This window comes from Mytilus trossulus, chromosome 1 (assembly GCF_036588685.1).
Source record: "Mytilus trossulus isolate FHL-02 chromosome 1, PNRI_Mtr1.1.1.hap1, whole genome shotgun sequence".
NCBI lineage: Eukaryota > Metazoa > Mollusca > Bivalvia > Mytilida > Mytilidae > Mytilus > Mytilus trossulus.
Genome location: NC_086373.1, coordinates 79,284,168 through 79,307,638, shown reverse-complemented (window position 1 = coordinate 79,307,638; position 23,471 = coordinate 79,284,168). Strand labels below are relative to the sequence as shown.

Below are 23,471 nucleotides of genomic sequence, written 5' to 3'. Positions count from 1 at the left end.
ACCAAGTTAAAGTCACCACTTCGAAAGATTTGCGGATGACATCTAGTTTGAATGAACGGTACATTGTATGTCATATCTGAGTCACAGATACTGAATTTGCTTTACATCACCATTTGAATCTGCTATGTAACACGATGGGTGCCCCTAGTAAAAAAACCTGCTCATTCTAACTGAGATACAGATTTCATCACAGTGTTTGAGTGGAGTTCGTGTAGCTTTATTTATTTATTTTAGATTTTAGTATAATGGACCTCTTTTTTGTCTTGTTTTGTACTAATGGTTTTATTTACCCCATGGATATCTTTTCCCATTTCTTACATAATATTACCATAAAACTGTATAAAAAACACCTTCTTTTATAAAATAAATTCTTTCAAGTTGAACGATACTTTAATTCTAAATCACTTATTTTAAACACTTTTTTGTTAAATGGAGATAAATCCAGGATTTTCCCATGGGTCAATATTCTAAAATTTGCATAATGTTTTGCCAAACCGATATTCTTTTCGCCAGCTCATTTCGCTTTAATTATTTAAATCGAAATATATGCTTGTAAAACTTTATATTAGTGTACACATATTTCGCTTCTTCATTACTGGACACCTTTTTAATAGTTTTTTAAAATCGAAAAAAGCAAAATTATACTCTTTTTCAAAAATAAATATTTAGGAAGTTTTTTGTTTACGAAAACACTCGCATTTCGAACCAGTTGAAAAGGAGAGAACAAAACTACCAAGAAAAAAAAAGAGGAAAAGTCATCCCGATTGACACTGACTTGGTATGAAGACTACTATTAGTACATCAGTAAAATGAAAATGATCACGTTCAAACATGGGATTTTGTACGAGGAAGTTAGGTCTGATAAATTTCATTGGTATGTTTTGAAACATCTGGATTATTAAGAGTGAGTGTGTCGTCTTATTAACTGCAGGTATTAACATCAAGTGTGGATATAAATCAATGATAAATGGAACTCAATGAGTTCCATTATGTATACCTGTCACTTGACGGGAAACTTTAGCATAAGTATAAAAAAATCTAATCCATATTTATTTCTTTAGTCATCGAATAAGTGTATCATGTCGCTTAATAACTCTAAAAAATACAAAAAATAAACACCGGATATCATTTATTACATGATATTTTGAAAAGAATGTTGTTTCTTTGATGCACCTTTTTATGTTGTTCACAGAATCAAAAATAGTAAATGACAAAGAAAACATACCTACAAGGGAGTGAACGTGCCTTATATAAGTCTCAAATTTCTTCAACTCTCTATATTGCTTGATTCACAATCTGTGTCAGAACTTTTGAGAACGAGTTTCTTGTAGTTGCAATAATCAAATAATTTAAATGTTATTAAAGTGGGTTCAGATATGAATCTAAAAGTGTTTCGTTTCCTGAGTTCTAATTAAAATAAACAAGCCAATGCAAAATTAGGATCATGTGATTTATAGTCAGCTCTGATTACTTGCCCTGCTTTGGCTATACATTTTTGTCTTTTTGTGGTTTAAAGCTTACTTTGGATTTTCAAATATTTGGCCTCGACCATCACTGAAGAGAGACCTCGATTGCCCTTGAGAGTATCACCATCTAAGTACTTTGATACTTGCATGAAGATACGATTTTGTGTTATTAAAGTTTTCTGTTACACATTTTTGAAATTGTGTAAATCAAGGAATGTATCTCCTTTATGCAAAGCTCTGATTTTTTCCAAATTAGCACTTGGACAGAATAAAATGGTACCGCTTATTTTATTTATGTTTATTACTTGGTTCACATTCAGTTTATAAAATAATTTATGCATATTCGGGACGAGAAAAACAATCAACAATAAAATTGAATAGTAGGTTCTGAAGTTTGTCGACCTGCATCGAGAAATGACAATAAGATTTCAACTTGAAAAAGAGTTGATTTTTTTAGATTTGGCGGGAATTTTCCTTGACCATTGATGAGCTGCTTACCAAGTAAGAAGGCATTCTCTTGAGAAGTGCTAGAGGAATGTATTTGAAGAAAAATGGTCATTAAAACTGTTAGAAACTTCAAAGTATTGGGCAGCAGGTAAAATACATGTAGGTTGTTATGCTGGAGAAAAAGGTGTCTGAACCAAATAGTTATCAAATGTACCAGGCTTATAATTTGATACTCCATAAAATGCTCACACTTTTTAACTATTATTTTATGTAAAATTTTGAAATTCAAAAACAATTCTTGGCCTCTGTTTTAATCAAAGACTGTAATTTTCAATACAGTAGCTGTTTACATTTAAATATTTGTTGACAAAAGACTAGTGTCAACATGTATTGAGCCTTGTTATTTAGGGGCTAACGTATTTCTGTGTTCCACGTGGTAGCTATCGAAGTTTTTATCGCCCCATATGAAATGCTGCGACATATCTGGTGAATATTTGCTTGCAGGTGGTGTCCGACCATAAACCTCTGCAACTATTCTCATGAAATGGGATGCATTTCCGCAACAAAGACCAACATACTGAATTCCCAGTGCCTTCGCCTCCTCTGCAAATTTCCTAATTTGGGTCCTACTGCAGTGAAATGCTGTTAAATCTTCGGGAAAGGCTTGTCTTCCTAGAAAAAAGTTTTTGTAAATTTATTCAACACAATTGTACACCACTCTGTAGTGTAAATAACTGAAATATTCAGACACTTGTAGATACCTCATCCTTAAAACAAAGTCGACCACATTGTTTTAAAGTTGCGTAACGTACATTTATATAAAAATAAGATTGTTAAAAAGTTGTAGTTTGAATACAAATTGTATATACTAAATGTAAGTTTTGTTTCAGTTGCGGTTAATGTGTATGGTCTTTTTATGCACTTACATGTATATAAAATGCTCCTTTATGGTAATACCTCTATAAATGTTGACAACTTCTTGACAAAAATATATTCTGATGTCAGTTCTTCTTGCAGATAAGACGGATCTTGTAAGATAGAAAAACAACATCATCAAGATCTGGAGGGTTGATTGACTTTGCATTTGTTACGTTTGGCGAATGGTTTTCAACAGACTTATATTAAATAATGGAACAATATGTGATCTCCCGTCAACTTGTTAGTAATTATACAGGAGTGCAGAATGCAGAGAAGTCACAAAATCTTCCGCTTAGTTAGATAACTATAGTATCAATGTACCCAATTTGAAACAAATATGACAAGATCACAAGTTTTTTTAGCAATTCTACGTGCGAAAGTTTTACCATCGCCAATACTAGTGGTATATAGGGACATCTTACTTATTGAATAAAAAAACCCAGGCCTATTAAAAATTAGGGAAATCGAGATTAACTAATACAATTTGAGATGCGTCGGATAGAAATCAAACTTATGCAAGTTCACGTATACATGTACATTGCTAATACTTTGATTGATTATGTGACATTAAAATACAAAATTAAAGATGGATGTTGGTCTAATTTGTATTTGTATATTGCATCGATTTTCAAACAGTACAGACTTTGCATAGAAATTTCAGTCAACCCAAAAATTAGTTAACAGATGTTTTGATATTTATTTGCATAAGATCGATTTCTTTCCGACGTAACATATTTCCTGTTTATTTATGTTTAAGGTGAAAATAGTCATAATCGGCACAAACTTATACTGCATCTTGTTTAAAAAATGGTTGTCTCCCTTAACAGTCAAATGCATTGTGTTTTATTCGAAATCTGACAGGAATATATAAAAAAAAGTAAAATCACAAAATTTCCGAACTCCGAGTAAAATTAACCGAAAGTCTCTTATGAAATGGCAACATCAAATTTAAAGCTCAAACACATCAAACGAACGGATAACAACTGTCACATTGCTGACTTGCTACAGGCATTTTTGAGTAGAACATGGTTGATTAAACCTGGTTTTGTAGCTAGCTTAACCTGCCAACTGTATGACAGTCGCATAAACTTATATTGCCAATGATGTATGAAGAAAACAAACAGACGTAATAGATAGAAATGTTAAAATAGAAGCTATCAACAACAATTTATACTCGTCAAACGTTTATTCAAATTTTAAATCGAAACAAAATAGAATGTTTTAGAATATTAAATCAGATTCCAGTATATTGGCAACAGGCAAATCCTATGCATCATATATTTGGAAAAAAACCACAAACCTGTCCTATCGTGATTACACGATTAAACTTGTGAAGTAGCCGTTTTTATTATTACATAAAAAAAAAACCTTAAAAATCTGTATCATCCTATCCGTCATGACACAGCCAATGTGTATTGAATCATGATGGTGTCTGCATGTCCTCTGTCCTAGGGATAGCTGCAATTTTAGTTTTGAAGAATTCCTGGTTCAATAATTTTACTGTAAGCAGCAACTGTCTACCAAGTTAATTATGACAGAGGGAAGAAGAAAAAGCATTTTGATAATCTTAAAGATTCAGCAATATTTCTGTTACACCAATTATGTAAGAATGATCCAGTTGAAATCCATATATAAAAATCAACTATGAGACAAATATTTATTTGTACAAAAATCTAGGATAATTTGAAATATCGTCTTGTAGTCAATGGTCAGTTATAATTATGTTGATATAAAACGATCAAATCGGGTATTTTAACACTTGTGTATTTTAAGGGAAAGTTAAGAGCAATTTGTTTATTACAGGAGAGATACATAGGGGAAAAATAGCATACATGGATTTCATTTTATACGTCATCGACCAATGTGTGAAAATATACATAGTTGAAATATACATCTCACACCACATCTTCCTTTGTCTAAATGCAGTGTTATGAACACACTTTTTTCTTCGTGAAATAATTCACGTTAACATGTGTCTCATGAGTATGTAAGTATTTTGTTGCATCTTCAATATTTACCTGTTTCGGGATTTTTTATAGACTGAAATATAGGCTCATCTGGAGTGGTTCTATATGGAACAGGAAGTGCCGCCAAGGGACCCTATTGTATAATAATTAATTAATTTTACCCAACTATAAAGATAACAAGAAATAAAGACAACAGTACGAGTAGTATAACGCTGTTCGAAATTCATAAATTGATTGAGAAAAAAAAAACAAATCCGGGTTACAAACTAAAACTACAGGACATTTTGATTTTAAAAAACATGGGGGATTGAACCTGGTTTGTGGCATACCAAACCTCCCGCTTTTATGGCAATGTTAATATAAAATTAAAATGACAACATTACATGACAGGACTACATTACAAATAAATAAGAGAACATATAGGACAGAGAATCACACGAATAATAGCTAACAAACGGTACTATGTTTAAAGAAGCAAATGCAAATGCATATTATTTACTAAGAGAAATACATTTATCAGTGATTTTGGTTCGGTAAGAGCAAGTAAAAGAAAACAAATATGTTAGGAATTGAAAAAAGTCAGAGGTGATATTTTTGAAAAAAATCATAATGTGTCTTATATCACCAAACAGTGTATGTTTAATCTCGTAAAGGTATGTTTCAATGTTGAAATAATATGTGAAAACGGGAACACTTGTCGATACATTATCTATCAAAAAAAAAATATGAAAAAATTAAATGACGGACCTACCTAATGCCAGTACAGATTCTTAGTAAGTCGATTCAGAAAGTGTAAAAACTCGTCTAATTTTTCATCCAACGATTTTTACAACTCATGAAAATAGCTTCGGACGCACGAAATTTATAATTGTTGTTTTTGTTACTACAATTAGATATATACGATAATATATTACATTTTATTTATGTTTCTCACAAACAAGTGACAAATATACGGAACTTTAACCACATTAAACATATTTTAAATGCAGCATCGTGGATTAAAATCGTTATCACAAATAATAGTTCACAGATTTGATATACATCAGCTTTCAAAATACCTTGTATGTTTTACGAATTTCTCGAATCAAAGACAACATGGTACTAGGTCCTCTTCCACAGTTAAGCCCTACAATATCAGCGCCTGCAGCGTACAACTTGTTCATTGTCTCACCAAATGTTAATCCGTCTACTGTTTTGTCTTTGGCATGTGCTATCATTGTAACAACAGCCGGAACTATAAAATGTACAACGAACACGCTTTTATAAAATGGTTTGACCGTATTTGACACAACCTTTTGGAATTTGGGGTCCTCAATGCTCTTCAACTTTGTACTTGTTTGGCTTTATAAATATTTTGATATAAGCGTCACTGATGAGTTTTATGTGGACGAAGCGCGCGTCTGGCGTACTATATTATAATCCTGGTACCTTTGATAACTATTGACTTCGAACTTATGAATAAAATAGATAGACAACATTCTTTTAAAAATTTTGACATTTAGCTGTCTTAATATGCGATGAAATAATGTTAATGGAGCATAACTTCAAAAGAAATTTGTGAAAGATTTTGTAATTTTGTGCATTTCTCACAGACATTTGCTGTGACAATGCGTTATCTTATGACGGTGTGAAATTGTTATTGGTTGATGATACTTAATAAAAAAGGTACACAAAGATCTTTTAGACTATGCATCATATAAGTCACTCTTGTCGAGGAAGCTACTGATCAAAGATGTTTGAAAGGATGCCATTTATTTCGTAGACTGTTAAGGATATATGTAATAGTTGACTATGTTCCACACTTCGTTGTTAAGATCCCGTCCTCCTTTATGTGGTTTTGACATTATTGTAGCGTACTCGCAATGAGCACACAAGAGTGTGTCACATGTGGATCAGAAACTAATTTCCCTTCCTGATTTTATTTTGTTGATTTCGTTTTGTTTGTGTGTAGTATTCTATGGACTGTTGTTTCCTCTTTCTGCTTTTTGTGTTTTCCATGGTTATTTGTCTGTCTACGGTTTATGGTTTTTAATCAAACACTTCGGTATCCTCTAGCCCATTGTTCGTTTACGATTGTATGAAAATACTCATGATAACAGAATGTCAGAAGGGACAATCATTATCACGTAGTCAAACAGTTACCTTTTCCATATTCCTTTATACATTCTAGTGCTAAAGCTGCTTCCCCATATTCACTGAAAGATTCTGCCACAATGTAATCTACTCCTTCAGATATAGCCCATTCTATTTGCTCCTATAAGATACGTAGACAAATCGAAATACTTAAAAAAATCCATATGCAAAGTCCTGATAAGAAACAATCCAAAAATGATTAGGCATTTACTAAGTAATCATGATTTTTTTAAAAGTGGAATATACCAAAGGGATTTTCAAACTCATAAGACAAACACACAACACCTATGTAAAATAGGAAAAAGGAAAAAAAAAAAAAAAAAAAAAAAAAAACCGCGATACCCACTGAAACAAAGAGTTCATGTTTTCAGGAAAGATTATTAGATCATGTAAATACTCATTCAGTGATATTTGTAAGTCTAATTCGGATGTTCGTCATCATTTCTGAAACGGTCCACAGAATGATATTTTCCGTACATTTTTAGAAGTATTGTATTCAATATTACTCCTTAGAATCCCAGAATTAACAGATGCATGATTTAGCAGCAACATTATTTCCAGGAAATCATGATAAAAGATGCAAGCTCTGGAATATCATACAAACGTGATTTCCATCAAGCGCTGCTTTTTAAAATGTTATTAGTTGGAAATGGAAAGTGTACAGTTATGAAGTTGTTTTGTCGTAAATTTTGTTCTGAAACAAACCTCATTACAGGGGTCAACTTTTAGATGTACGTAAAGAAATGAGACAGGCTTAACAGTATGTGGGATATCCATTCGTTCAATATAGTCTACAAACTTTTAACTATTTAGTGAGAGAAGATAAGCTTTACAACGGAACGTAGAGTATCATTCGTCATAAGAAATTATTAAATAATAGTTAATAGTTATCAAGGTCCCAGGATTATAATTTAGGACGCCGGACGCGCGTTTCGTCTAAATAAGACTCATCAGTGACGCTCATATCAAAATATTTTCTTAAAGCCAAACAAGTACAAAGAAGAAGAGCATTGGGGATTCAAAATTCCAAAAAGGTGTGCCAAATACGGCTAAGGTAATCTATGCCTGCGATAAGAAAGTCCTTAGTTTTTCGAAAATTTGAAAATTTTGTAAACAGGAAATTTATAAAAATGACCACATTTTTGAAAGCTTTTATCCTTTTTTAAAAGGGCGTCGATGATTATTAATTTGAATAAAATATAGTAGAAATTTCATATTCCTATCTGTAAATAAGACACAGTACCTGTTCGACAACTATTTGATAAACTTGTCAACAGATGCAGACATTATGGAATTTCACGGGCTACTTGTCTTAACAGGTAACTTCAATTAGCTTTCTATGGTATAAATATTCTGTCTTCAAAAATAACACAGCACCTATCTTATCAACATTTGTTTTTCTCTTATCTTGTTCGATATAGAAATTGAAAAAGTCCGGCAATTCCAAAGTATACAGGAACCAAAATGCAGTATTTGTATCTGGCTGTTCTTGTATAATATTGATATTTTAGTCTCGATTCAAAAACAACAAAAAAGGATATTCACGAAACAGAAGGGGTACGATCTGGGGTTTTTCATTGTTCCTTCGGTAAAGACAATTTTGCGACAATCGATTGATACCATATCAAAAATATAAGTACAAAAATGCTTCATTTTCAAAGAACAACAGTCAATTAAAACACACCCATAAGAAACATCAGAAGCAATGACACTGAAACGTGTCACTACTTTACCAAGCTTGAAATAAATCGTTTCGCTGACAACCGTCAGTAGAAAGAATTAATATTATTATATCAAATATTTAAATCAATTCTTCCTGTTGAAGGCTGTCAGCGAAACGTTCCTATTTAGCAATGACGTTGTCAGTTTATTTTCGATTTATGCTTTTGAAAGTCCGTCAGGTATCTTCGACTCTTTTTTTTAATAACTCATAAAGAAACTTTAATATTTAAATATTTAACCTTAAAAATAGCTCTTGCTTTTTCTACCGCATCAGGACAATCTCTCTTGAATATAGTAGAATTACAAATATTTCCCGCCAAAAGAGTGTTGGTACGATCTGCTACTTCCTTTGCTAGACGAAGTGCTTTTATATTCAAACGTTTTAGGTCGTCTTCTCTTCCAATTAGCTTGAGCTTTTCTCTGTGACCATAGTACTAGAAAATGATTTTAAAAAAAAGGAGAGATCATTAAACAAATGCATTCCTTTATTAATTTAAATGATTTAGTTCTATAACATCTTACGGTTAACAGCTGTTTAATTCCATGTCGTTTTGACTCTGATTAACCGGAATTTTGCTGGAATAAGGGATATGATGGAACATTGGACCCTTTTGTATACGAACAACAATTAATATCGTTATGATATGTCATAAAGAGACCCTAATATTATTTAAAGGGTTTGTATTACAATTAGGGATGTCGCATTTAGTGATGATCTGACTATACATATCAACGTATATACCTTTTACAGACAAACAGATACCTTAAAATATGAGATGACTTATTGCTGGACGAGAGCAGTTCAAATTTCTAAATCACAGATAATCTTTTCGAGGAAAATATGGCTTATTCTAAGGCTATATTAATTCTACACAGGCAAATTCCACTCACATCAATTTCACGTGAATTTAAATTCATGTAAATTTCACCTCAAACGAGCTTATACCTGAAACTCACGTGAAATCAGATTTTGTGAGTTTCATGTGAATCTAATGTGAAACTCATGTGGATTTCACATGAAAATCACGTAAAAAAAATTCATGTGCTATTGTTTTATTTGCGGGAATCTAAAACATGACTATTCCAAAACTATTTCATCTAAAATTAAAGATAAAAACGTTTTACACACATCAATTATTAACAGATTTACGACATAAAAGGAAATGAATGAAGGAATTTTATCCAGTATTGCATCTGACTGTAAATGTATGCAACTAGTCAAAACATTTACTAAATTTTATCATCGGTATAGAGACATCATTCGTAAATATAGCTCAACATGAAGACTTCTTATACGTTCAGGTATTTCACATCCAATTTTTTATGGAAATATTCTTTATAAAGCACAAAGGTGTCAGTATTCACCTCAGAAACCTACAAAACCTTTGGATAGACTTATTAAGAAGGGATATAATAACGATACTGTTGTCAAGTCATTAAAGATTGCATATTTTGGCGTTAATATTGAGTCACTGATAAGGTCTTTGCGTCGAAACTAAACACATTTATTCTAAAAACAGTTGTTGGCATGACACGGTTTATGTTCTTCTCATATATGTTATGATGGTATGATACTAAACCCCTAACGGAAAGGATTGTGCCTGATGTTCATATGATGAAATCATAATCTTTCAGTCAGTTTAATTGAAGTCTGAAGCTGGAATGTCAGTAAACTGCTAGTAGTCTGTTGTTATTTATGTATTATTGTCATTTTGTTTATTTTCTTTGGTTACATCTTCTGACATCAGACTTGTACTTCTCTTGAACTGAATTTTAATGTGCGTATTGTTATGCGTTTACTTTTCTACATTGGTTAGAGGTATATATAGGGGGAGGGTTGAGATTTCACAAACATGTTAAACCCCGCCGCATTTTTGCGCCTGTCCCAAGTCAGGAGCCTCTGGCCTTTGTTAGTCTTGCATTATTTTAATTGTAGTTTCTTGTGTACAATTTGGAAATTAGTATGGCGTTCATTATCACTGAACTAGTATATATTTGTTTAGGGCCAGCTGAAGGACGCCTCCGGGTGCGGGAATTTCTCGATTCATTGAAGACCTGTTGGTGACCTTCTGCTGTTGTGTTTTTTTATTTGGTCGGGTTGTTGTCTCTTTGACAGATTCCCCATTTCCATTCTCAATTTTATGTGAAGTCTTATTGATATCAGTATTTCTTTTATATTTGTAATTATAAATTTTCTTATCCCCTGCTTATGTCATCTTAATTCAAGTCATTAAATTTTTCAAAGTATCAGGAAGGCATGACGATTTATGCATAATTCACTGGGATGTGTACAACAGTATAGTCATTATATATTGGATTTTAACGACACACGAGATCATCCGTGAACTAAAAAGTTCTGATTTTGTTGAGACGATCTTCGACCATATATAGTAAATTATATTATTGTCAAGGTAGAGCATTTTTTTCTACCTGTCTCCTTTTCTGCGTTTAAAGACTAGTAATAAAAAGTAAAAATGAACATGAATTACAAATTGAATATTGACTGAAACTTATTTACTGTAAATGCCAGCACAACATCACTCCCGGCATGTACGTATTCTTCATGCACAGCTTTTACTTGTTCTGGGTGTTCTAACACAACTTCTGGAACAAAACATCCAGCACGTAAATATCCTCTTCTCTCGAATTCAAAAACATACCCTTCTGCAACTATGATATTATCGCCAGCTTGTATTCTCTCTTTTAACCCTTAAATAAACATGAATAAATGCATATTCATGCCACATTTGTTTTGAAAACAAAGCAAGAACAAGGTTAACGAAGATATTGATCTGAATGCCCCATGAAGCATCCCTACGCAACATGAACACTTGGTTTTGAAGACTAAGTTATATAATTTTGCCATTATTGTGTAAGTTTTCAAAAGATTAACCCTGAAAGTCATTTCGTCTATGCATAAATCGATTTATGATTTTGATGTTTTACCTTGTCTGAATCTTTTCTTGCTTGTTACTGTTTTAGCCTTTTCAAGTTATGAATAGGTAAAAAGTGGGGTGATATTTCATTTGATGGCAGTTTTAATAAGGAGTCAATTGACAAGTCAGTCATGTTGATCTATTTGTACTTATAATAGTTTTCAATATGATATTAAAGAAAACACCACAACGAAAGAAAAAAAATCAATTTAGCCTATAACAAATTTTGGTCATAAAATAGTGATTTTTACAGTTTCTGTTTTTTTTTGTAAGATAGTCATACAAGGGCAATACAATTCACTTTTCAAGGACAACAACTATAAGACTTGATGAATTTATCTCAATCATGTCGTCCTTTTTGTAGATCTGTACTGTGAATCGTTTAAGGTTTGTTCAATATCTGTATAAAGACAACAGTAGTGTACCGCTCTTCAAAACTCGTAAGTCTATGGACAAAAAAACTAAATTGGGGTAACAAACTAAAACTGAGGGAAACGCATAGAATATAAGAGGAGAACAACGACACAACATTAAAATTTAACACATACAGAAACGGACTAAGCATTAAACAAAATCCGATGAGAAAAACAAATATAACATCAAAACCAAATACATGAATTTGGGATAGAAAAGTACCTCGACACGTCTTATAGTAATGTGAATTCACACTCAAATATAAGAGAAAACAAACGACACAACGGAAACACAACGTTTAAATGATACACACACAGAAACAAACTATGATATAACAATGGCCATTTTCCTGACTTGGTTCAGGACATTTTTAAAGATAAAAATGGTAGGTTTAACCTGATTTTGTGGCGTGCCAAACCTTGCACTTTAATGGCTATGTTAAATATAACATTGAAGTGACAACATAATATTACAGGACGACAATACAAATAAATAGGAGAACGTATCAGACAAAGAAACACATGATTAATAGATAACAAAAGGCATATGGTTTAAAATTCAATACGCAAAACACGTGCCTCGTATATCTGTTATTCTTTAGCACACACTAGTAAAATAAAACAACGCGAAATGGATAAATAATGACGCAATTTAAAGGTATTAATACTGAAAGGGGGGGATTTACGATTTAAACAATTTGTTTTGTTTGTAGATCTTGCAAAGTTGATCATTTTAGCTGATTAGTCTAGTTTGCAAGGTAACAAGTGCATACTCCAAAAATGAAAAATTTGGTTAATGGATAATTCTGCTCTTTTAGTGTTAGCAATTTTTCCTAAATCAAAAATGTCGCAATCAGTTTGTCAGATATTCGACAATATTTTTTTTTTAACCCATATATTTTAGTCAGGTTTCTCTTTTTCTTTGTTCGGCAGGCATAATCGACATACTACTAGTATCAAGAAGACAACTCCCAAAAGATGCCTATGAACAAAACGTACACCAGATTATTAGAAAGTTAAAATAATCATAAATTAAGTGCTACGTAAGGTAATAAAATACCAAAATCATTTCCAGGTACAAATATAATGTATCATAATATCATTCCAGTTATTGCATGCATATAGTTTCTTTTGGTACAGTACAGACAACTTTTTTTCTACGAAAAGGAAATATCTTACCCTTTTTCGGCATTTTCCTTTGAAAGTATGCTGATTCTACTTATTTTTGGTCCTTCTCTATCTGTTTAAAACACGAACGAGTTATTATATACATATACTGGGAGAAAATAGAACAGTTTTGTTTCGCGTAGAAGGCCTCGTTGTGTTTTGGAGACGAAGAACAGCAATTAAAGCAATGAGGTTGTGCGTTTTGTAAGTTATGTTTCTATTGCACTGATTTTATGGCATCAATAGTTTCACATGGCTTTTGTCTTTCTAAGTACTGTGCATCAGTCATGTCAGTTGTGGACATGTTTTGATTCATCGCCTTAATTCTAGTGGCATTTTGTTGTTGTTGTTGGGGCATGTGCTTGCTGAACTAAAAATATTTGACTATAATCCCGAATAAATTCAGGATTTATCTGGTAAATGTAGATGTAAATTGTACCCTGAAAATGCGCTTTCAAATGTATTGATAATAAATGACCTACTACGGATATATGCTTGTTATCGATTATGCTATATTAGAATGTTTTTATTTTTTTTCTATGTAGCATATATATTCAGAGACCTTAAAGAGTTTTTATTTTTTAAGTGATTATTGATCGTCTTTTGCTTAGCGTTAAGTGGCACATAAATGTATATGCATATTCAAAATGAGGACAAAGTCTACAAGTTTCCTTTTACAGAGTAAATGACCGGAATGAAACCTTTGAGACATGTTAAAATGTGGTGTAAAATCACGTAGTATTTACTGCACTACCTTCATGGACTTTGTTTTTGTTGAACTGTGATAAATAATTTACATATTATAGCTTTTCAAAACTTTTTATTATTTTTTTCTATATAAATGAACTTACTTTTACTGGCCTTTGCGATCTTGTTTACGACATGAACACAAGACAAAAAAAACGTGACTACTTTCGCTTAACTTATCAGTGCAAATAGATAGGTCAACCATGGTAAAAGACGATAAAAGTCGTAATATTACACTAATGCATTGACACGCTTTTTAAGAATTGAAACTAATGAAATTTAAATTTAGTTGCACATATATGCGATCGAATATAAATATTCATTGAGTGAGTATAAATATTTCTCTTCAGCATAGAACATGGCAGTAAGGTAGATTCGAAATAACTGGAAACCCAGTTCAATATTGCTGCCAACATCTCGAGTAATTTTGGTACTAAACGTATAATGTTGTTTTATTTGTACACCGTCAAAGACGTTTTTGAGTGTAACATAATGTGAGGCCTTTATTGAATCCATGGTGTATTTGTAATATATACATGAAAGGTTTACACAAGTACACTTACGACAAATTATAAACTTAAGACAGTTGCAAAAAGAGCAGTAACTCTATTCGCTTTTTTTTCTCTGAGCATTATATTTATATAATACATTTGCATTCAGATCCGAGGTTTTCATTGTATTGAAAATTAATTGAGACAAATTATTTCATCAGGTTATAAACTTTTCATAATGACAAAGTCAAACGTAAAAAAAACTAATATAGGTATTTGTATAGCTAGCATTCTCTATTCAATATCAGTTTCATACTATTATTCATAGTGAATGTCAATCTAATAAGCGTTTCGGACGCACGACAGTACATAAAATGTTACTTACTAACACTGGGTACATGCCACTGCTGGCGGTGTGTCAGTACCAGATGGTTCGTCAGCTCAGTAGTGAGTGATACAATCTTTCTTCGAAAAAATCGTTGATGAATAATCTAAACACTCCCTAGGCATTTCTTGTAAATTTTCAATTATAGTGTAGTACTTTTTTGACAAATTATATTATAATTATTGAAAAAATCACCAGCTCTTACTAAAGTATTGTCAATTCTATGTTATGGAGACCTATAATGCAGTCTAACTGCTTCGAACACAATAATATTTGACTTTTTTTTTTAACTAGACCACATCAATACTTTACCTAAAAAAATTCTCACCTAATGGTAAATATTTTGAACATGTAAATCTATCCCCTTACTAATATTACATACATAATATATAAATACATTAATTTTGAAATTGATCGAAAAAAAAACTATACAAAAGTGTGCACACTGGGGACTATATTTTGAAATCGAATTCAAACGTACACTTTTAATAAAAAAATACTAATGAATTGCTTGTAAATGCAAACACGCTGATTTCGAACTTATTGAATAAGGGGCGAAGAATAAAACAAAAATACACAAATAAAAGTCGTCCCAACTGTCACAGGCTTTTGAATGGACATTGATCACGTTCAAACATTTGATTGAGTACGAGATAGTTCATGTGCGTATATTTCATTGCAACATCTTTATTATAAGGAGAGGATGTGTCGTTTCAATACTGTTTTTTTTTAACAAAAATTTAAAAAATCAAATGCGGCTATAAATCTACAATTTGTGGGTTCAAATAATTCCTATATGAATACGAGTCACTTGACGGGAAAACTTTGTCTCCAAAACGAGCATAAATATTCAACAAGAACAAACAAAATACGAGTCTCTATCGTTTCTTTATAATTGTTAAACGATTTCTAATCAGTGTATGAGCGTGTATGGCACTTGATAACTTTTAAAATTCAAAGACCGGATTAAAATGCATTTAATAAAGAAAATATATGTCTTTGATATACCTTTGTTATCTAGTTCACCAGATTAAAAATAGTAAATATCAATGAAACATACTGACACTGGAGGGCAAGTGCATTATCCCTTTGTAAAATTTCTTAAACGGCTCCAAATTTATCTGTATTGCTTTGTACAAAATCTGTGTCATCTTTTTGAGAACGAGTTCAAAGTTTCGATACACTGAAGGTAGGCGCCTGACAGATCTGAAAAGTGCTCATATTGTTTATCTCTGTTTTGATGTTGAAGTATAAATTTAAAACATTTCTTGACATCTGTTTACATTTTTCATTTTGCTGTTTTAATATTTCCTATGCAACATATTGTTTGTCTCTTTTGTTTTGAACCAATTTCTATCTATATTCCAAATGGAAGCTGTCAAAGTTTTATCATTCCGAATAAAATGTTGCGACATATCCGGAGAATATTTGCTTGCAGGTGGATTCCGATTGTATACTTCTGCAACTATGTTCATGAAATGGGATGCATTTCCGCAACACAGCCTAAAATACTGAATACCAAGTTCCTTCGCCTCCTCTGCAAACTTTGCAAACTTGCTCTGTTGACGATCCTTTGGTGGCCTACAGCTTTTTTTACTCTTTAGTTGGTTTGTTGACTCTTTGACACATTCCTCATTTCCATTCTCAATGTTTATAACTTGTAATGGCTAACTGCAGCCCGCTTCTTGGTGCGGTATTATCTCGCTGCGTTGAAGACACATAAGTAGCCGTGAGCGTTTTCTACTCTGGTCTGGTTGTTGTCTTTTTGACACATTCACCGTTTCCATTCTCTATTCCTTATTGTATCCTTTATCGTAATATTTGCTGACAAATTGCTACGTACCCGTCCTCTGGACATTACCATACTACTAGCTAGTTTCTAACTTCTTTCAATAACATTAAGGGTACCAATGTTCCTGCACCAGGTGCGCGTTTAAACAATACATGTCGTTTCAGTGATGCTCGTGGTCAAGATATTTGAAATCCAAAGCTTATATGGTATGGGCTTTGCTCATTGTTGAAGGCCGTACGGTGACCTATAGTTGTTAATGTTTGTGTCATTTTGGTCTTTTGTGGATAGTTGTCTCATTGGCAATCATACCACTTCTTCTTTTTTTATATTATATACATGTAAAAGATGAATAGCTTTTATCCAAAAGGTCCAAAAAGTATAGCCAAATATGCAAAAGCAATCAGAGCTATGCTTGAGGGAGATACATTCCTTAATTTATAATAATTTCTATCATTTTGTAACAGCAAATTTTAATAACACCAAAAATCTGTATTTTTTGCCAGTACCGAAGTACTGGCTGCTGGGCTGGAGATACCATCGGGACTAGCAGTCCACCAGCAGAGGCATCGTCCCAGTGGTAGAAACTTACATTAACGGTTTTAATTTTCCTGCACCAGATGCGCATTTCGGCAATAAATGTCTCTTCAATGATGCTCGTGGCCAAAATATTTGAAATCCAAAGCTTATATTAAAGATGAAGAGCTTTAATCCAAAAGATCCAAAAAGTATAGCCAAATCCGCAAAAGCAATCAGAGCTATGCATGAGGGAGATACATTCCTTAATTTATAATAATTTCTATCATTTTGTAAACACGAAAAAAATCTGTATTTTCATGCCAGTATCGAAGAACCGGCTACTGGGCTGGTGATATAATCCAGCCAAAAATTTCTGGGAAAAGTTAATCTGTAGCTGTAATAATAGCACAGACCAGCCTATCACAAAGTAGTGATAGAAAAATCCCATGTCTCCTATTTTGTCAAAGTTTAGTACAGAAACCAATGACGTAGAATATTTAATACTATTGATAGAGAATATATTTGAAAACACCTCTACATATTCTGGGGAAAATGAAGGTGCATGTTGCCGCCGGAATAAACCGCTTATTTCCATTTTCTATATATTTATCTAAACTTAAAAATAACACTTTTTTCTTTTCATGAAGTTTCCTTTTTTTAATATTCATTTCATATCACCTCCCCTTTCATACTGCTTCTTCTGAAAATAATAACAATCAATCATTCAATCAATCAAGCATCAATCAAATCATTAGATTGGAAACAGGTCACTATTGAAAAATATTCGAGTTGTTCTTCAAGGTCTTATATATGTACCGTTACAATCTCCAAAAATCTGTTTTCAGTTTATGTCACGCGGTTTTAGTGCAATAGTGTCGGTCTTACAATTGCATGTTGGAAGGGGTCTAGGTAGACATACTTCTCTGCATCCCATAGTTTAATATATGAATTTGTTCTGTTCTATTTCTATCGAAGGTCGGTTGTTTTCTCCTGAATTTCTCCACCAAGAAAAACTGATCGCCACGAAATAACCTTCATGCGGTGCTTTAAAGTGGCGTTAAAACACCAAAAATTAAAAATCTATTTGTTCTGTTCAGAATAATATTTTCAAATGATCTTACACATGTTGCATGTATGTTGTAATAAGAGTTACCAAAGTCGTGGTTTTTTTTTCATGTGATGACGTAGGTTTTACACACATGTTCTTATTCGATTATATGCAGTACATTTGTACAATTATTAAATGATTGTCATTGATTACTGTTATGATATAATAAAGTTTCAAATTAAAAGCAGCAGGATTTAATATTTACCTTACTTAATTCAACATCATAAAATTTGACTTACCTGGTTCAAGTATTTACTTATTTGTATAGGAGTCTTCGGTTTCATTGGCGTACTATAAAGCAAATGCTGTTTGATATAATTTAATGAATATTATTGTATTGATAATCATATACATGTACTACATGTAAACATCAATTCATTAATATTTCCCCACATCCGTTGTTACAAAGAAAATACATCAACCGATGAAAATAGTTTTTTGACAAATACTTTAAACATTATAAAAATGGCGACGTACACTGAAGTCAGTACAGGTCAGTACATACTATAAGAAAGCATGCTTCTAATTTTTATTATATCATATATTTCGTATCTTTAATTGAAAATTATATATATTTTATAAAAAGAATAGATACATGATGTTTTTTTGGTTAAATGATGCAATCCATGATTAAAGACAACTTATTGCAGTAGTTTATATAATGGGTTGACTGTTTCATTACGATAAATAAGATGTTGAAACAAATCCTTATGTAAATATTTCAAGTAATGTTGGATTCTAATTGATAGAACACAACTTACTTCTTTTCGCATGATTTCCATAATGGTATATGAGGAATGTTAGCAATACTCTTTAAATGATGCAATCTCCATATGCAATGTGTGGTCTTAAAGCTAATCATCACGTTTTCGTTTTTGTATTATCTGCGTGCGTTAAAATAAAATGGAAATAAAGGAAATAAAGTAAACAGTAAGGGTTTTCATTTATTATTCAACAACAGTATTGCACACGCTGTAAACAATTACTCTACTGACACAGCTATCTTAGTGAAGGTCCCTGTTTCATTAGTTTAGGCAACAGTAACATACCGCTGTTCAAAAGTCATAAATCGATTAGGAAATAACAAATCCGGGTTACAAACTAAAACCGAGGGAAAGTTAAACAGGAAAAAAAAAATTATTTTCCATTCATGATTTCTTCATTTAATCCATTCATAATATCTACATTAAAAAATAAAAAAATGGGGTATGGTAACTTATAATACAACTGTCAACAAAGATGGAAACATTTTCGGGTCACTTTACCGACTATTACAATGATTTCGTGTACGTAGTAAGCAAGTATGTAACGTCCTTCTCACAAAATGTGATACAATACCAATAAAAACCGCACATGGTTTATACTAGTTATTTTAATATGAATTAATAAGCAACTTTAAATATTACAATGAGTTTGGTGGATGTTTTATTTTGTCATACTCGATTGCTCAAACACATATAAATAACATAGCTATGTTACATTTAAGTGTAACAAAGCTAACAATTAAATGCATCCGTTTCTTATTTGCATAAAAATGAAATTTTAATGTTTTCCTATTGGAAAACCAACAACTCGTTTTATAAAAAAAAAAGTTTGGATAAAATCATGCCATTTTCTACAAAAAAAGGATATTTAAATAATTTGATTTATATCTTATCTGTGGTAAAGGGGGCATTGAGTGTACAAACTACTTACAGAAGAACTTATGGTCCACCAAGCATACGAATTTTCTTAAAGATAGACATACAAGGCCGGATCAGTAGACCGGGAATAAATTCAAAATCATTTTCAATAGAGTATAGTGCATTTTCATGATAATATTCGTGAAGTTACACTCTTTTCGTTCATTTCAACTGGAAAAATGTAAATGAATTTAAAATGTTAAATCCATATTTGATTTCAATGGTAAAAAGTGTTTTAAACGACAGCAGCCTGTTGTGCAGTGTTTGTCGTTGGTTCATGTTTGTCATATTTGTTTTTCGTTTGTTTTACTATAAATTAGTCTGCTTGTTTTCCCAATTGAATTATTGAATAATATTCATATCGTGGGGTTTTTAACCGACTGTACGTTATTTGGTTTTCTCATGGTTAAATGCTTTACGGTTGCTTATACTTAGTTACATCCACTTCATTTGACCCTTTGTAGATAGTTGTCTCATTCGCAAATATTTTACCGCATTTCATATTTTTATTTTTTTCGATAGTTAAATTTTACGATGATATGTAAAGAAACAACTTGCCATGTGTTACAATTATTTCAATTATGATTTTATTGATTAAACAAGTGTGCTTATAAGTGTTTTTTATGTACTCTTGTAAAATTTTTTGTAAAAAAGATGGTATCTGTTGGAAACTGATTATTTCTTATGTGTTAAAATGAGATAATGATAAAAATATAATAGCACACAGATAATTATTGCAAGCCCACAAAATTATAATTATGTCCACAACAGAGATTTATCCTGCCGAACTGACTATAAATAAAGCCAATGCTAGCAATGAACACTATCGTGTCCTGGCTCTTGATATGTATATCTTAAACGGGAAGCTTAATACCAAAATTCATAACAAAAGAAATGTTTCACCTTTTTTTCAAGGAAATTGCGTTCCAAATTGCAAGAGTTCTCATTGTTTAATGTCTCACAAGACTCTACACAAAGTAATAATAAAACCTAATCCATATTTTTACTGTAAAATTATTCAAAAAATAAAGTTTATGTGGAAACGAATAGATGTATTTTAAAATGAATTAGAAGCATGTTGATTACCTAGAATAATATGTACTTATTTGAAGTCATTCCTCCAATGTTTTGTTTCCTCCATAATGGTTTTTGTGAACAGCCATTTTTCAATTAAAACTTTAATCGCTCTTTTATTTATTAAAAAGATTACATCTCTTAGGATGTTTACTTTCAACAGCGCTCAGAACAATTTGTGTGTTGCCTTGCTGTCTCTTTCATTGGCTTGTTCCCAAAAACTCCTTTCATGCATGATATGGAAAATCTTAAAATCTTACTAAACAAAGCAGGTGAACCATCTTTGTAACTTCAAATTAAAATGGTTCGAGTTACCCAGTTTTTAGTTAGCAATGTAGTATATTGTGAACAGTTGTTTGCATTTGTCGTCTTTCGTGCTTTTGCTATGGCGTTGTCAGTTTCTCTTCTATTATAGAGTTTTGCATATCCTCTATAAATCTCCCTCTTTTTTACCAAAGCATTTGGTAAATTTTACAAAATGTAAGAGATGTTCAATTTGATTTTCTTGATTTAAGATATGAAAAAAGAACATTACCATGGGATAGAGTTGTTTCAATGTAAACATATTGTGTATATGTTCCAGACTGTATGAGTATTTGGACCGTACGCGTACGGTCTGGATGGTATGCGTACTTTTTCAAAATACTCATACGGTCGGACCTTACGCATACGGTCTGACTTATATTAAAAAGTTGGTAAAGTTTATTAGATACAAATGCATAAAGTATATCAACAGAACTTTAAAACTATCAAATTAGTATAAAATAGTTCAATTGTAATTGAAACAAAAACTTTATATTGTAACTTTTTTTTTAAACTTCATGCTAATTAAATCTGTCAATCTCTTGTATTAAGCATGTCGAACAGTAATACATTAATTGAACTATGATCACTGAAATTTAAAAACAACATAATGTGGGAGGACATCTGTTTTAGAATATTTAGCAACTTTACAAAAACATGCAAATGCAAAGGAACATGCATAACTGTATACATGAAAATGTGAAAAATATTACGTTACTTGAATTGTGTCACCTTGGGGGTGAGAAATAAAATAGGATTCAGATATACAATTAAACAAATACTTAATTTCAATTGTTCGTTTTTTTTCATTTTATCTATCTATTTGTAATAAATTATGAATAATAATTTGTAGAACAAAAAACAAATGATTGTGATAAACGCTTGTTTTAAATTAACCCATATGATCAAATATCATGTATCGGCAGTTCGTACTGGACCGTACGCGTATACTCATACGGTCCGACCGTACGCGTATGGTCGGACCGTACGAGTAAACGCATACGGTCCGGACCGTACGCGTACGGTCCAAATACTCATATGGTCTGGAACATATACACATAAAAATATAAACTTATAATTCAGGATTTTTAGCGCTCTGGTTGAGATTCCGTATACGTACAGACGGATTTTATGTGTTCACATTGAACTTACCAAATCATTAATTATGAATGAAAAGTTCTACAATTCGTAAACCTGTTTGACCAAACCTGATCCTTTATGTCTCCTTTGCCAAGTTAGGATCTCGTTATTCAGTGGTTACCTTGCTCTCTGTAGGTTTTTATTTCTACCTCATGTGAGCGATATACATGTAGTTATGAAATTATGTATTAAAGATGGCCATTGAAATCGATAGACAATAGCAGAACAATCGAAGGTATAAATAACCCTTAAAATCGATATTTATGAACAGTGAAATGCAATATAAATCATTATACTGTGATGTGATTGGTTGTTATTGGTGAAATTGCGAACGTATTAGTGAACGGCCTGTAATTCACTATATGTAAACTGATGTAACCATAAACTACTTTTTTGAGGTACTGGGAACTATTGGAAGATAATATAAACAAGCCATCAATTTTAGATAAGAGAAAGTCGGTTTGAAAGTTTTCTTCGAACCAGTTCAACACATACAAATAACACAACAAAGGGCATTGTCAAATGTTGTAACATGTATGATCCTATGGAAGTTACTAGAAAACAACAAAAAGGATTATGACAATTTTAATATTCTAAATGAGTAACATCTAAAGCTGAAAGCTATGAAACTGTTTAGATACACAAGATATAAAATATCCCTGCGTTTATGACATGTGTTGTTAAAAAAAAAAAATACAGCTACACAATTATCAATATCGCATACATTTCTCAGTGATTCAGTCTTATCGATTTAAAAAAAGGAAAACATTAATACTGTTTTCACAAATGAACCGTTGCTACACTTAGCTCGACAGCTTGATATGGGCATTTTGTGCACATGATACCACTTGACGTTGAGGCTAAGATTGTTTCTCGCCAATATGTTTTTTTTTCACGTAAAATTACATGTGATCGAATCCACTTAATCTTACAAATTTTCATCAATCAGATTAAATTTTGGAGTAGAAACAAAGCACAATTTCCTCCTTTTTCACTTAAAATTCAGCTTTTGTTTGGTCAGGGTTAATTATATCAACATTATTTGAGAACTATAATTGTTTAAA

The 23,471-nt window shown here is 31.9% G+C and overlaps 2 protein-coding genes across 2 annotated transcripts in view; one reads left to right on the top strand and one right to left on the bottom strand.

Moving 5' to 3' along the window:
* Positions 1-2,205: 2,205 nt before the first annotated feature.
* Positions 2,206-14,148, bottom strand: LOC134686454 (betaine--homocysteine S-methyltransferase 1-like). The gene is made up of 8 exons (XM_063546124.1): positions 14,021-14,148; positions 13,182-13,242; positions 11,172-11,362; positions 8,893-9,087; positions 6,941-7,052; positions 5,857-6,032; positions 4,850-4,931; positions 2,206-2,585 (listed from the first exon to the last, which is right to left on the bottom strand). Exons 2-8 carry the CDS (start codon positions 13,192-13,194, stop codon positions 2,314-2,316), a joined length of 1,041 nt encoding a protein of 346 aa, XP_063402194.1. The 5' UTR covers positions 13,195-13,242; positions 14,021-14,148; the 3' UTR covers positions 2,206-2,313.
* A 4,466-nt stretch (positions 14,149-18,614) lies between these two features.
* Positions 18,615-23,471, top strand: part of LOC134686417 (excitatory amino acid transporter 3-like) — a 47,204-nt gene continuing 42,347 nt past the window's right edge. Inside the window, exon 1 of the mRNA XM_063546089.1 lies at positions 18,615-18,701. Coding sequence (XP_063402159.1) covers positions 18,674-18,701 — 28 coding nt within the window. The 5' untranslated portion in view covers positions 18,615-18,673. The remainder of the gene's footprint in view (positions 18,702-23,471) is intronic.